This window comes from Dendrobates tinctorius, unplaced genomic scaffold (genome assembly GCF_039654945.1).
Source record: "Dendrobates tinctorius isolate UK_male_01 unplaced genomic scaffold, ASM3965494v1 ptg000138l, whole genome shotgun sequence".
Classification (NCBI taxonomy): domain Eukaryota; kingdom Metazoa; phylum Chordata; class Amphibia; order Anura; family Dendrobatidae; genus Dendrobates; species Dendrobates tinctorius.
Genome location: NW_027361806.1, coordinates 15595206 through 15609850, shown reverse-complemented (window position 1 = coordinate 15609850; position 14645 = coordinate 15595206). Strand labels below are relative to the sequence as shown.

General features: G+C 43.6%; 1 protein-coding gene across 2 annotated transcripts in view; it reads right to left on the bottom strand.

The window, feature by feature from the left end:
* The window catches only part of DNAJC6 (DnaJ heat shock protein family (Hsp40) member C6), a 113537-nt gene extending 103077 nt beyond the window's left edge, over nucleotides 1-10460 (bottom strand). For both annotated transcript variants that reach the window (XM_073544697.1, XM_073544696.1), the window contains exon 1: nucleotides 10295-10460. Coding sequence is in view for 1 of the 2 variants with exons in the window: in XM_073544696.1 (XP_073400797.1) it covers nucleotides 10295-10316 (22 nt within the window). In the remaining variant the exon portion in view is untranslated. The remainder of the gene's footprint in view (nucleotides 1-10294) is intronic.
* Between the last annotated feature and the right edge of the window lie 4185 nt (nucleotides 10461-14645).

The following is a 14645-nucleotide window of genomic DNA, read 5'->3' as shown; positions in this document are numbered from 1 at the left end:
GGGAGCTGTTTTGTCCCAGGAGATAGATTGGGACGAACATCCATTTAAAGCGAGAGTGTACCTGTATCTACCTCAGTGTGCAGCGATTGAGCTGACCTACAGTATATAAACTGTACAGTATTTCAACTTATTTATATAACAAATACACTTCTTTTGACATTGCGTATACTTTTTGTAGAACAATCCCTATAAGCAGTGTTTTAAGGGGAGTGTCAGAAATAAAGTAGTGATCATGGGAGATGAGAGTCTGCTGGGCCTGTCAGTCATCCCATAGAACAACATTACAACCAGACTCATGCCTGCTTAAAATAGCTGATAACAGAAAGCAGTAGCTTATAATTATTTGCACAGCAAATGTAACATAGTAACATAGTTATTAAGGTTGAAGGGAGACTTTAAGTCCATCTAGTTCAACCCATATCCTATCCTAACTTGCCCTAACATGGTGGTCCAGAGGAAGGCAAAAAAAACCCATGTGGCAACAGTAAGCTTCACATTGGGGAAAAAAATTCCTTCCCGACTCCACATACGGCAATCAGACTAGCTCCCTGGATCAACGCAATATTAAGGAGACTAGTGTATATACCCTGTAATATTATACTTTTCAAGAAAGGCATCCAGTCCCTTCTTAAATTTTAGTAGGGAATCACTCATTACAACATCATATGGCAGAGAGTTCCATAGTCTCACTGCTCTTACAGTAAAGAATCCGCGTCTGTGAGTATGCTTAAACCTTCTTTCCTCCAGACGTAGAGGATGCCCCCTTGTCCCCGTCACAGGTCTAAGAGTAAAAAGATCATTAGAAAGGTCTTTGTATTGTCCCCACATATATTTATACATTGTAATAAGATCACCCCTAAGCCTTCGATTCTCCAAACTAAATAACCCCAAGTGTAATAACCTGTCTTGGTATTGCAGACCCCCTAGTTCCCTAATAACCTTGGTCGCTCTTCTCTGCACCCGCTCCAGTTCAGCTATGTCTTTCTTATACACCGGAGACCAGAACTGTACACAGTATTCTAAGTGTGGTCGCACTAGTGACATATAGAGGTAAAATTATGTTCTCCTCATGAGCATCTATGCCTCTTTTAATGCATCCCATTATTTTATTTGCCTTTGCAGCAGCTGCTTGACTCTGGCCACTAAATGTGAGTTTGTCATCCACCCATACACCCAGGTCTTTTTCAGTGACTGTTTTGCCCAGAGTTTTACAATTAAGCACATAATTATACAACTTGTTCGTTCTACCCAAGTGCATGACCTTACATTTATCCCCATTAAAGCTCATTTGCAATTTATCAGCCCAAGCTTCTAGTTTACATAAATCCTCCTGTAATATAAAATTGTCCTCCTCTGTATTAATTACCCTGCAGAGTTTAGTGTCATCTGCAAATATTGAAATTCTACTCTCTATGCCCCCTACAAGGTCATTAATAAATATGTTAAAAAGAAGCGGGCCCAAAACTGACCCCTGTGGTACCCCACTGCTAACCGTGACCCAGTCCGAGTGTGCTCCATTAATAACCACCCTTTGTTTCCTATCCCTGAGCCAGCTCTTAACCCACCTACACATATTTTCCCCTATCCCCATTGTTCTCATTTTATGTATCAACCTTTTGTGTGGCACCGTATCAAAAGCTTTTGAAAAGTCCATGTACACCACGTCCACTGCATTCCCTTGGTCCAGTCCGGAACTTACCTCTTCATAAAAGCTTATCAGATTAGTCTGACAGGAACGGTCCCTTGTAAACCCATGTTGATATTGGGTCATGAGGTTATTCTTCTTCAGATACTCCAGTATAGTATCTCTTAGAAAACCCTCCAGGATTTTACCCACAGTTGAGGTTAAACTTACTGGCCTATAATTTCCAAGTTCAGTTTTTGTCCCCTTTTTGAATATTGGCACCACATTTGCTATACGCCAGTCCTGTGGTACAGACCCTGTTATTATGGAATCTTTAAAGATTAAAAATAGTGGTCTATCTATGACTGTGCTTAATTCCTGCATTACTCGGGGGTGTATCCCATCCGGGCCCGGGGATTTGTCAATTTTAGTGATTTGTAGACGCCGCCGTACTTCCTGCTGGGTTAAGCAGGTGACATTTAATGGAGAATTTTTATCCCTGATCATGTTATCCGTCATGGGATTTTCTTGTGTAAATACTGTTGAAAAAAAGTCATTTAGCATATTGGCTTTTTCCTCATCCTCATCCACTATTTCACCCAGACTATTTTTAAGGGGACCAACACTATCATTTTTTAGCTTCTTACTATTTATGTAGTTAAAGAATATTTTGGGATTATTTTTACTTTCTCTGGCAATGAGTCTCTCTGTCTCAATCTTTGCTGTCTTGATTTGCTTTTTTACAGAATTTATTTAATCTTCTGTATTTATTTAATGCCTCATCACTACCTACTTGCTTTAATTCTCTAAATGCTTTATTTTTATCTCTTATTGCGCCCCTTACAGCTCTATTTAGCCATAGTGGTTTCCTCCTATTTCTCGCATGTTTATTCCCATACGGTATATATTGTGCACAGGTCCTATTCAGGATGCTAATAAACGTCTCCCATTTTCTTTGTGTATTTTTATGTCTCAGGATATCGTCCCAGTTAATTGCACCAAGATCATCTCTCATCCGTTGGAAATTTGCCTTCCTGAAGTTGTGTCCTTGTAACCCCTCTACTACACATCTTATTAAAGGATACATGAAAACTTATTAATTTGTGATCACTATTACCCAAGTGACCCCCAACCCTTACATTTGATATGCTGTCTGGCCTGTTGGTTAATATTAGGTCTAGCAGTGCCCCCCCTCTTGTTGGGTCCTGAACCAGTTGTGAAAGGTAATTGTCTCTCATCGTTGTCAGAAACCTATCACCTTTGCTGGAACTGCAGGTTTCGGTTCCCCAATGTATTTCAGGGTAGTTGAAGTCCCCCATAATAATGACTTCTCCTTGAGTCGCTGCTTCATCTATTTGCTTTATGAGGATATTCTCTGTAGCTTCCATTATTTTTGGAGATTTATAACAAACCCCTATCAGTAATTTATTATTTTTCCCCCCTCCCCTTATCTCTACCCACAGGGACTCTACATTTTCATTAGATTCATATATATTATCACGAAGGATGGGTTTTAAGGATGATTTTACATATAAACACGCCTCCCCCTCGCTTATTTGTACGGTCATTTCTGAACAGACTATAGCCCTGTAAATTAACCGCCCAGTCGTGGCTCTCGTCCGGCCATGTCTCAGATATCCCCACCATGTCATAATTATGTTCCAACAACATTAACTCCAATTCCTCCATTTTGTTGGCGAGACTTCTGGCATTAGTATACATGCACTTTATGTATCTCTCTGTACCTCTATTCTTTCTTAAATTATTAACTGTTCTAACCCCACCCCCCATGCCACCTCCACCCCCAATGTCATTATTTGTGCCCAGGTCTCTATCTGCACTGTCTTCCCCTCCTATAAAAGGAATACCCTCCCCCCCATCCCTAGTTTAAACACTCCTCCAACCTTCTAGCCATTTTCTCCCCCCAGCACAGCTGCACCCTCCCCATTGAGGTGCAGCCCGTCCCTAGCGTAGAACCTGTAGCCAACTGAGAAGTCGGCCCAGTTCTGCAGGAACCCAAACCCCTCCTTCCTACACCAATTCCTGAGCCACTTATTAACCTCCCTAATCTCCTGTTGCCTCTCTGGCGTGGCACGTGGTACAGGAAGTATTTCCGAAAATACCACCTTAGAGGTCCTTGCTTTAAGCTTACAGCCTAATTCCCTGAAATCATCTTTAAGGACCTTCCACCTACCTCTAACTTTGTCATTTGTGCCAATGTGCACCATGACCGCTGGATCCTCTCCAGCCCCTCCCAGTAATCTGTCAACCCGATCAGCGATGTGTCGGACTCGAGCGCCAGGTAGGCTGCACACCGTTCGACGATCCCTGTCTTTGTGACAGATTGCCCTATCTGTTCCCCTAATAATTGAGTCTCCCACTACCAGCACCTGTCTGGCCTGCCCTGCTCTCCTATTTCCCCCCTTACTGGAGCAGGCACTCCTCCGGCTTTCAGAGGACATGCCTTGCTGCAGCAGTGCTACTCCTGCACTAACACTCCCCTCATCTGCCAACTTAGCAAACTTATTGGGGTGTGCCAGATCAGGACTAGCCTCCCTGGTGCTCTTCCCTCTACCCCGCCTTCTAACTGTCACCCAGCTAGCTGCTTCATTGTCCTGCAGCTCCAACCTAGCATCCCCCCCCTCATCTATCCCATTGAGCGTCTGCTCAGTGAGCAGAAGACTCCTTTCCATATTGTCTATGGATCTCAGTGTTGCCAGCTGCACATTTAGATCCAGCATCTGGGCTTCCAAATGCACAACGTGCTCACATCTTGCACATCAGTATGCACCCTCGACCGGCTGTTCAAGGATTTCATATATGCGGCAAGACGTGCACTGGATGGCATTGGCAATAGTGGAGCACATCCTAATGGGGATTGCACCAGACAATAAGATAAGCAAAAATATATTAAAAAAAAAAAAAAAAAAAAAAAAGTATTAATATAACAGCAATTCAGTAAGACCTCCCTTGGAAACTCCCTGAATCTAAAGTCACTGAATTTCAAGTCACACACTTACCACAGTTCGCACTTACGCTCAGGTCAAACTGAGCTCGTTCACACTCGCTCAGGAAGAAGATTTAAAAGAGTTTTTGTTTTTTTTTTCCCCTTTTACCAGCACACCACCTTGCTGCTCAATGCACTTCCAAAAGGAGTTGAGCCCCAACCAGCTGCCCCTTATAAACCCTTAATTACTGTATGAACTCCCACCCTTAATTAACCCCTTGTGAATATAGTTACACCTCAAGATTTAAATGCAATATAGTTAACCCTTAAAAACACAGGTAGTAAAATAAGAGATTAACCCTGAAGAGAGAAAATATAGGTTAAACAAGCCCCCAAAGCCCCGCAAAAATTGAACAGGTAGAAAGCACTCAGCAACCTACAATTCAGCAACTCACACAGGTATTTGTTATACGTTTTCCAAATACCTCTTCACTGAATTTCAAGTCACACACTTACCACAGTTCGCACTTACGCTCAGGTCACACTCAGCTCGTTCACACTCGCTCAGGAAGAAGATTTAAAAGAGTTTTGTTTTTTTTTTTCCCCTTTTACCAGCACACCACCTTGCTGCTCAATGCACTTCCAAATGGACGTGCATTGTGAACGTGTTTTTTTTTTTCCTGCTCACGGATTTTAGTTTTTTTTTCTTGTTATGCTAGTGTTTGTACAGCAGGCTGTACACATTTCTAATATCAAGGCAGTTACGAATCCATCATGTCTTATTTCGAATTGCTGATTTTTTTGTTCTTGGCAAGATAAACCACCGCAAGAGGAGTCCGTTAACAGCTGTCTCATAGACAACACAGGAGCGCGTGGCCAAGCCGGGCACAACTGGGGAACAAGCGATGGAGAATGTTTTGACATTGTGCTGGCCTCTAGGACCAGACTGGCCACCTGGCAAATGCTAGAAGGGCCCGTCTAACCATGGGCTGCATTGTGTGCTACACTCTTAACAGTATTGGAATCCTCAGGACGCCGATGTTGTTAACAGTTGTGACGGAGCACAGAGCTACCTACTCCATAACCTACTCCAGGAGGCATACTTTAAGACTGCGACCTGCAGGAGGCCAGCACCACTCAGGGGATGTCATCGCACACCCAGCATCCACTGTGAGACAGGATATTAAAGTAGATGGGTCAGCTTGGGATTATGGCTATATTGGTAGGGATGCACTTATGCCTCCTACACACCTTTAAGTATTCAGTAGTAAAATTGTATGCATAAATTGCATAAACTATTGGCCTAGATGGCCATAAATGTCTGCCTTGATATGGGCAAAACAGGTGACGTACTATATTACCATATGACTCTTTAATTCTAACTTGCAGTCAAAGGGACTTTTGTTTTCTGACTCTTCAATTCCATGACCCTCAGTAGTTCCCTAAGAAAACAAGAGCACTGTGCAGGATTGTACCATTTTCGGAAGAAATATGATGAAGAATAGAATACTGGACAGAAAAGGTAGCTTTGGCACTCCATTCTTGTAGTTGTTTCATTCAGCCACCTCCCATAAAAAGTAACACTGTAATAAAGTTTATATCCTCTTAATATATTGCAATAATCATATTATACAGCACTGTGTACTTACAATTGCTCATTTTGCCCTTGTACCCAGCTAATTCTTCTATTTACTATGCTGTATATAGAAACAGGAACTTTCTTGCCCCTGAAAAAACATCACCCCCCCTTCAACTCCTGCCCCAATTGCTCCATTCCTCCCTCCCCTTTGCCATAGACTTTTGGAGTGATGACACGACTTGTGCAGAGAAAATGTACCTCCTGTTTCTACTTAGAGCTTAGAAAGATTCAGCTCATCAGTTTTTGATCTTGTGATGTCATAGACCTAATGGAAAACAGAAGAAATACCTGGGTAGAAAGGCAAAATGAGCAATTGTAAGTGTACAGTGCTGTATAATATGATGACTGCAATATATTAAGAGAATAAAAACTTTGGTGGGAGTGCTACCTTAACGATACTATGATGCTATGCAGGTCCACCCTTGCTTGAATATAGATCACAAGGAAGTTAGGAGGTTCAAAGAAATATTAGGTTGGTGAACCCCAAAGCTAAAATCATTCTATGCTGATTAATTTTATAGCATGTCTTTTTAAAGACTTCAGATCACTTATTCTGATACAGAATTGCAAACTCGCTGCTTTTCTTGTTTCAGCCACTGAGTGAAATGATAAAGTTCTGCCTGAAGCAGCAAATCTGGGGGGCTTACTGCCTACAGATTCATAGAGCTGTCACTGAACTCTAGTGGCAGCTGTGAAGAGACGCAGCTGAGCAGTTCAGTGCTGGGCAAAATGTGACTGGTGTGATCTGCCTGGATAGTAGGTTAGTTTCCAGATAAAGTGGTGTAAATCCAATATCCAGTGAATTTTGGTTAAATTAAAGTGGAAAAAATTGTTGCAGATTTTGCTCCATAATTTCACATGCTTCAGTTTTAAAATAGAGAAAGTTACAGGGAACCAGTCACCAGGAAAACCGCTATTAACCTGCGGATAGCGTTCTGGTTTCTGTTACCGCACCCTTGACTAAGGGTATGTGCACACGCTGCGGATTTTGCTGCGGGTCCTCTGCGGATTTGGCCTCTTCGGATCCGCAGCAGTTCTGCAGACAGTGTAGAGTACCATGTAAGTCTATGGGATTTACAATCCGCTGTGCACATGCTGCGTTTTTTTCACTGCGGAAAAGCGGTTTTGAATCCGCAGAAAGAATTGACATGTCAATTCTTTCTGCGGATTCCGCTGCGGTTTGCCACCTATTCCATTGTCCAGGTGTCAAACCGCAGGGGGAAACCGCAGGCCAATCCGCAGATAAACCGCAGGTCATTTTACCTGCGGTTATACCTGCGGATCAGCACAGAAAAATCCGCTGGTGAATCCGCAGCATGTACACATAGCCTTATGCTGGTTTTGTCAGTCAGGGCCGGAGGTACTGTTACAGCTGCTCCTGTGTATTCTCAGAGCGGTGTCTGAGCCAGCGCTGGCGCCGCCCCCATGATTGAAATCGGAACACTGCCGTGGACAATAAAGTTTGTTTTCTCCCCGATGCGTTTGTCTAATTGCGGGCATGGGCAGGTTAGTAACGCTATTAACCTGTAGGTTAACCTGATATCTGAGGGTTCATATCTTTTTTTTCTGGTGAAAGCTTCCCTTTGATTTCTGTGATTCTGTGTAAATTTATTTTAATCAGTGTGGATAATATTTGGTGAAATCTCACTCACTGCACCTGTCATACTTTGCAGAGTTTTCACAAAATATCCACCTTATGTGAACATACCCTAAAGAGTATTTCCATGTTCGGTAAGTAATATTACTTCCAATCACTTAAAAAAAAAATAATGAAGAAACTCTTAAAAAAAAAAAACAAGTTTCCTATTTGTTCATACAATATCTCCATGGTACCATGTTGTATGATCTTACAATCAATAGCCCTTCCATCTGCCCCCCTATATCTTTGTAACATAGTCAGAAGGTTAGCAAAACTTGGACATGTACAAGAGAGTATGACTATAGCATCAGACTACACAGGGTTTTTTGTAGTTTGTAACCATGGAGACAAAAAAGTCCAAATAGGAGCCGCGTAACACAATTGTAGAGTTATCATCAATATTATTTTCAAAATTGCTTTGCTTTTTTTTTAAATTTCAGTTTTGGTTGTAAAACTTAACCTAGACTTTACATACATAAAAATGACACAGACTCATATAAATGTCTGGTACTAAAGAACTTGAAGAACTTGGGGATTTTTATCAATGTGTCGGACTATTGGAATGTTTCATGATAACTGACATTGCAGAGAATCGGACACCCTACCATTATCTATTACTGTGGATGGCAAATAACAAGTCAAAGCTTTGCACCAATGTGAAGCGCCCATCTAGTCCTGGGCGTCTGAGCGTCAGGATTTATCTCCTGGAAGTATGGAACGAATAGTCCAGTTAACCCAATGGACCATAATCTTGTAAATGGCAGCATAATAAAATGTATCTGTATATTCTAATAATGTACCCATAATAAGAGACCCAGAGAGCAGGAGAAGTAAAAAATAACTTTTTCTACAGGGTGGGCCATTTATATGGATACACTTGGTGGGCCATTTATAAAGTTGGATTAAAAATGGCCGACTTCAAAATGGCCGCCATGGTCACCACCCATCTTGAAAAGTTTTCCCCCTCCCATATACTAATGTGCCACAAACAGGAAGTTGATTTCACCAACCATTCCCATTTTATTTAGGTGTATAAATGAAGGATGAACCCAAACGGAAACCATCTGGACTACTGCAATACTAGAGTCTCTGTAGTATTCCGATTTATACCTAAGGCATCGCTTTGTCTGTAAAATACTTCATTAGTTAATTATCTTCTCATAAAATAAACCCAAGCACAAAGGGAAAGGTGCAAAAGACCAATGACGGACAGATGACATTCTGGAAATGTAGCTAACATTCCTTAATATTTTTTCCAGCAATATAGTAACTTCTCTTTGGCTGCAACCCCAGCACGAAACATGTTAATCAGATTGATAGGATATTTGTATAATCAAATAATAAACCAAAAATGCAGGGGTAAAAGTGCTTCAGACCACCAAATGCCGGTTATTAGGAAGCTAGGATTATAACCAACCTTCTTCCAAAATATTCCTGCCAAATAGTCCAGAGAGTCTGCTGCCTGGAACAGAATATTTCTTTCCATTAATGTTCGTTTCACCCAAGTGACTGCCTTCAGCTTCTTTCTTGTGACATTGAAATGAAGCGCTCTATAAATACAACGTGTCATTGATTTCTTTCTATTTTGCCTCTCTGAGCGCTCAACCACAACGTATCGCAGAGATGCCACCGATCAGATATGGTAGCATTGCAGCCTGACTTATAGGCTGAGCGCTTATGACTTTCTCATTTTGGAGAGGGATTGTTGTGATAGACTGCATTTTTTGTGTGGCACGCTGCACTCTTTTTAGAAGCACATAGATGGAGAAAGCACATACGGGGATTAAAAAAAAAAAAAAAAAAAAAAAGTGGAGTCAGCAGAAACCGGCGGCTTCCTAGGGTCTTTCTATATAACGCAGCTGCTCAAGTGCAACATCCAACCTCTACATGATGATGTAAAAAAAACACATAGAACACAACCAGGTTCTACAATTCCCCATGGGCATATGGATGTAGCACATCCCTGTCCTCAGCAGCCGAAAGGAAGATGGAGTCCGTTTTACAGACCCAGGGAAGCTTCTTGATGCATTAACTCCTTCACTGCTGTGGAGACACTACGAGCTGGCAACATTGTGATTGTCCTACACGTGTACAGATGATTCCTTACTTTATTTACCCTATTCCTGATTTTTTTTCCCGTCTTTCTATTTTTTTCCACCCTTCCCCCCTTTTTCCCATTCCTCCATGTTTATTGCAAGCACTGTATCCAAAAGTGATCGCTCTCTGCTCGCTTTGTGGGTGGATGTGAATAGCGCTGTCATCGAGTGTGAATTATTGTAGAGTATTATTTGATACATTGTATAGTATGTGAGATACATGTACACACACAATCAACTGCACAGATCTGATCCTTTGCCTCCATTGATCTCCCTTTAATCTGATTATGCTCAGATGAAGCCCACTGCCCTGTATTCCCCATGATCTGTATATAAGGAGGGTCCTTACCTTGCTGTGCAGATTCTTTCATTTTCTAAACGGAGAATATAAGGCTTCTGTCTCCAGCTGCTTTTGGGATTGGCGAGTTTTGATTTGTCATTCACAGGCAGTCAAAGGTCACCGGAGTGCTATGTCCATGGACAGGGCTACTGATATGTGACTATTGCAAGCAATTGCGTTTTGTGCTGTGGTTGGCCTGTGTCGATTTAAGGGAAGGCTTAGCAACCTGTCACCGAGACTCACTCTAAAACATGGCATGGATTCATCCACGTCCCGCACCTTCCTAGCAGATTTCCCAAATCTGCACCCAGTTAATCAGCGTTCATTTCCCATTGTCCCTAAAGCAGAACATTGTGTTAAACAGGATTGAATAGACTGGCGTTACACAAAAGACTGCAGTAATCCCTGAGCTGATTCCAAATGGAAAGCCCTTTACCCCTGAGGCCGGGAAGGGAGTCAAAGCATGGTCTTCTCTCTAAAGCTATCAGAACAGTTATCATCAAGAAAGGCTCATGTACACTTTTATATTCCTAAAACAAAATTCCAATTATCCTGCATTATCGACACCACTGAAATGCCCAACTATGAAAAATTCAGGATTTAAAAGATTTCCCAAGCATACTCGGGTGAGATCCAAGTATTTGGATGTGCTCGGAGATTTAGTTTCTGTCGCAGTAGCTGCATGATTTGTGGCTGCTAGACAGCCTGAATACATGTGGGGATTTCCTAACAAACAGGCATACCTCGCATGTGTTTAGGCTGGCTAGCAGTCGCATATCATGCAGCTACGGTGATAGAAATTAAATCTCAAAGCACATCCAAATACTCGGAGATCACGCAAGCATGCTAGTTCTGACTAGTGATGAGTGAGCACAAGGTATCTGCTTACATCTGCTGGTGTAGGTCCACTGTGTTTTATCAAGACCAAAGTCAGCGCAGCCGTCTACCGGGACATTTTAGAGCACTTCATGCTTCCCTCTACCGACAAGCTTTTTGGAGATGGAAATGTCATTCTCCAGCAGGACTTGGCCCCTGTCCACACTGCCAAAAGTACCAATACCTGGTGTACACACAACAGTGTCACTGTGCTTGATTGGTAGCAAACTCGCCTGACCTTAACACTATAGAGAATCTATGGAGTATTGTCAAGAGGAAGATGAGAGACACCAGACCCAACAATGCAGATGAGCTGGAGGCTGCTATCAAAGCAACCTGGGCTTCCATAACCCCTTAGCAATGCCACAGGCTGATCGCCTCCATGCCACGCTGCATTGATGCAGTAATTGATGCAAAAGGAGCCCCGACCAAGTATTGAGTGCATTTACTGAACATATACTGCTCAAAAAAATAAAGGGAACACTATTCCATTTGCAACAGGCTGTTTGTGTTCCCTTTAATTCTTTGAGCAGTATAGATTTCAGTAGGCCAACATTTCAGATTTTAAAATAATTTTTTCAAGCTGGTGTTTTAAAGTATTCTAATTTACTGAGATAATGACTTTTGGGTTTTCGTTGGCTGTAAGCCATAATCATCAACATTAACAGAAATAAACATGTGAAATAGATCACTCTGTGTGTAATGACTCTATAGAATACAGGAGAGTCACTTTTTGTATTGAAGAACTGAAATAAATTCACTTTTTGATGCTATTCTAATTTTGTGAGATGCCCCTATATATTCTATATACTGCAGCAGTAATTCAGTTCAAATTTCTTATATTCAATATTTACGCATCTCAGCGCTTGCAGATGCGGCTGGATTCCCTTGTTTGTATATTATGCAATCATGGCAGCCTGCAGCTGTTCACACTGTATTCTGTTCAGAGGTGCTGATCATTTTTTTTTTCCGGTTTATGAATTCTACACTAGATTAAAAACAAAAAAAACATGTAAATGGCAATTTTTTTTAAAATCTATATAGTGGATGTGACCTGTGGCATAACTAAAGTCCTAGAGTTGTAACTGTTACGTGCTACAGAACCACTCAGCACCCAGAATATGATGTGCAGTTATATGTATGTATAATAGGTTCTATGTGAGATGCATGTCCCTAATGCATCAGCCCACAGGCTGCTCCCCTGGGCAGAGGGGACACGATATTCTCCTTTTGTCTGCCCTCCCCCCACCTTTGTAATTCCCACAGTAAACATCGGCAGGCTCCGGCCACCTGCGGCTTTTGTAATGCATGTCTGTATCTGTGTGATATATTTTGTGTCCTGTGAGTAAAGTGTTGTCAGACTGGAAATACATGGAGAAGCAGTGATCTTTTATATGCGCCCATGTAACAAAGGAATTCCAGCCATCGTCATTCATTCAGACTCCATCCAAAGCAGAGCGGACCTCCGAAAACATGGGGTGGTACTGAAAGAGGTACCCCAGCCTGGGTAGATCCCGTTACACTGGTGGAAGACAGCGGGATTTGATACCCCTTCTACAGGAGGAACGGAATGAATGGAAAATAACTACCAGAAGTTAAAGAGGACTACATTAAAAGATCTGGTGGAAGCCCGAGGGTTGATCGCCAGCAACAAAACAAAAGCGGATTTGATAGCAGCCATCATGGAACACGACAGTGCAGCGCCCCCCAATGTGAATGTGGAGGAGACCGAATTCCAGAGGGAGGTAAAGAACAGACTGGCGTTCTATGGCCTAAACCCTGCAGTAGAGATCATACGAGAGGTGATGGCTGATGTGCGTACTGATCTGAAAGAAAAAATGGCCGAGCGGACCAGGATAGAGCTAGCCAAGATGGAGATGGCAGAGCGGACCAAAGTGGAGCTGGCCAAGATGGAGATGGCAGAGCGGAGAGAGGAGAGCCAGCAAGCAGGAGGAGCTCTGGCCTTCGACCAGGTACCTTCAACAGTAAGCCACAAAAAGATCCAGTATAATGCCTTCTGACAGTTGGGGGAGGCAGAGGAAGAAATTGATGGCTTTCTGCAGGACTTTGAGCGGCAGTGTGCCCTTCATCAAGTGAAGCCGGAGGAACGGGTTCAGATTCTGGCCAGCAAGCTGACAGGCCGGGCAGCGGACGCCTATCGCACGGAACCTGATGAGGACTGTAAGGACTATGAGCGGATCAAAGAAGTGATCTTGGCCCGGTATGCGCTGACACCAGGGGCCTACCGCCAAAAGTTCCGCGGACTTATAAAACGCGTAACCGATACCCACGCTGAATGGGCCTGTAAATTACGGCGGTCACTGCTACAGTGGGTACAAGGAAGCCAAGCAACCACTAAGGAGGACGTCCTCCAGCTCTTCCTGTTAGAACGATTCTTTAATGGACTAAACCCCGAGACACAGGAATGGCTTCGGGACAGGCGGCCAACGACTCTTGAGGAAGCCGCTCGTCTGGCTGATGAACATCATGATGCCAGGAGGCCGCAGTTGTCCGGATCAAAGGTGGTCACTAGGGGCCCGCCCATGGACCTGGAGGGCCCCAAACCACCGAAGATTGTAGGGGGACCAGCTAGAAACCCGGTCTACCACAGTCCCCCTGGGGCGCGATGCCACACCTGTCGACAGCTGGGCAACCTGCAAAGAAAATGTCCCAACCGGACTCAGCATACCCAGTGGCCAAAGGCGGGAACAGCTACCTTCAGCCGGGCTGCTGTACACTGCTACCAAGACGAAGCTGACCCGGCATTGGGGGCTACGACTAACCAAGGGGTGGAAGAGATGGAGGAAGAGCTGCATGAAGTAGACCCCGTGCAGGCAGCCCGGGCAGATAATCGACAACAGCATCGACAGGTCGTGTGGGTTAATGGGAAACGTATGCAGGGACTAAGAGATTCTGGGGCAACTTTGACCCTTGTGAAGCCTCATCTCGTCCGGGACCAAGAAAAGACGGACCGGACAGTGGCAGTCCGTGTAGCAGGGGGAGCTATACATCGACTGCCCACTGCCAGGATTCACCTGAACTGGGGAGTCGGTGATGGCCTTGTTGAGGTCGGCTTGATGGAGGATTTGCCTGCAGACGTCTTGCTGGGAAATGACTTGGGGCCCATGTTGGCTGCATTCTCGGTGGCCCCTCTGTCTGAGACCTATCCTGTGATCACCTGGAGACAAGCTCGAGCTGCGGAGGCGGAATCACACTCAGAGGAGGCTCAGGTAAGACATCCCAGCCCTACACATATTCCCATAGCCAGACACATTTCTTGGGCCACCCCAGATGAATTTAAGAGGGAGTTACTTGAGGATCCTTCATTAGAGGGATATCGTGGGAAGGCACAGGAGGGGAGAGGAGTACTGGAAGGGGAACAGTTTGTATGGAAGCAGGGACTCCTCTACCGGATCACAGAGCAGCACCACACAGGGACGAGCCCCACTATAAAACAACAGCTGGTAGTTCCCAAGAAGTATAG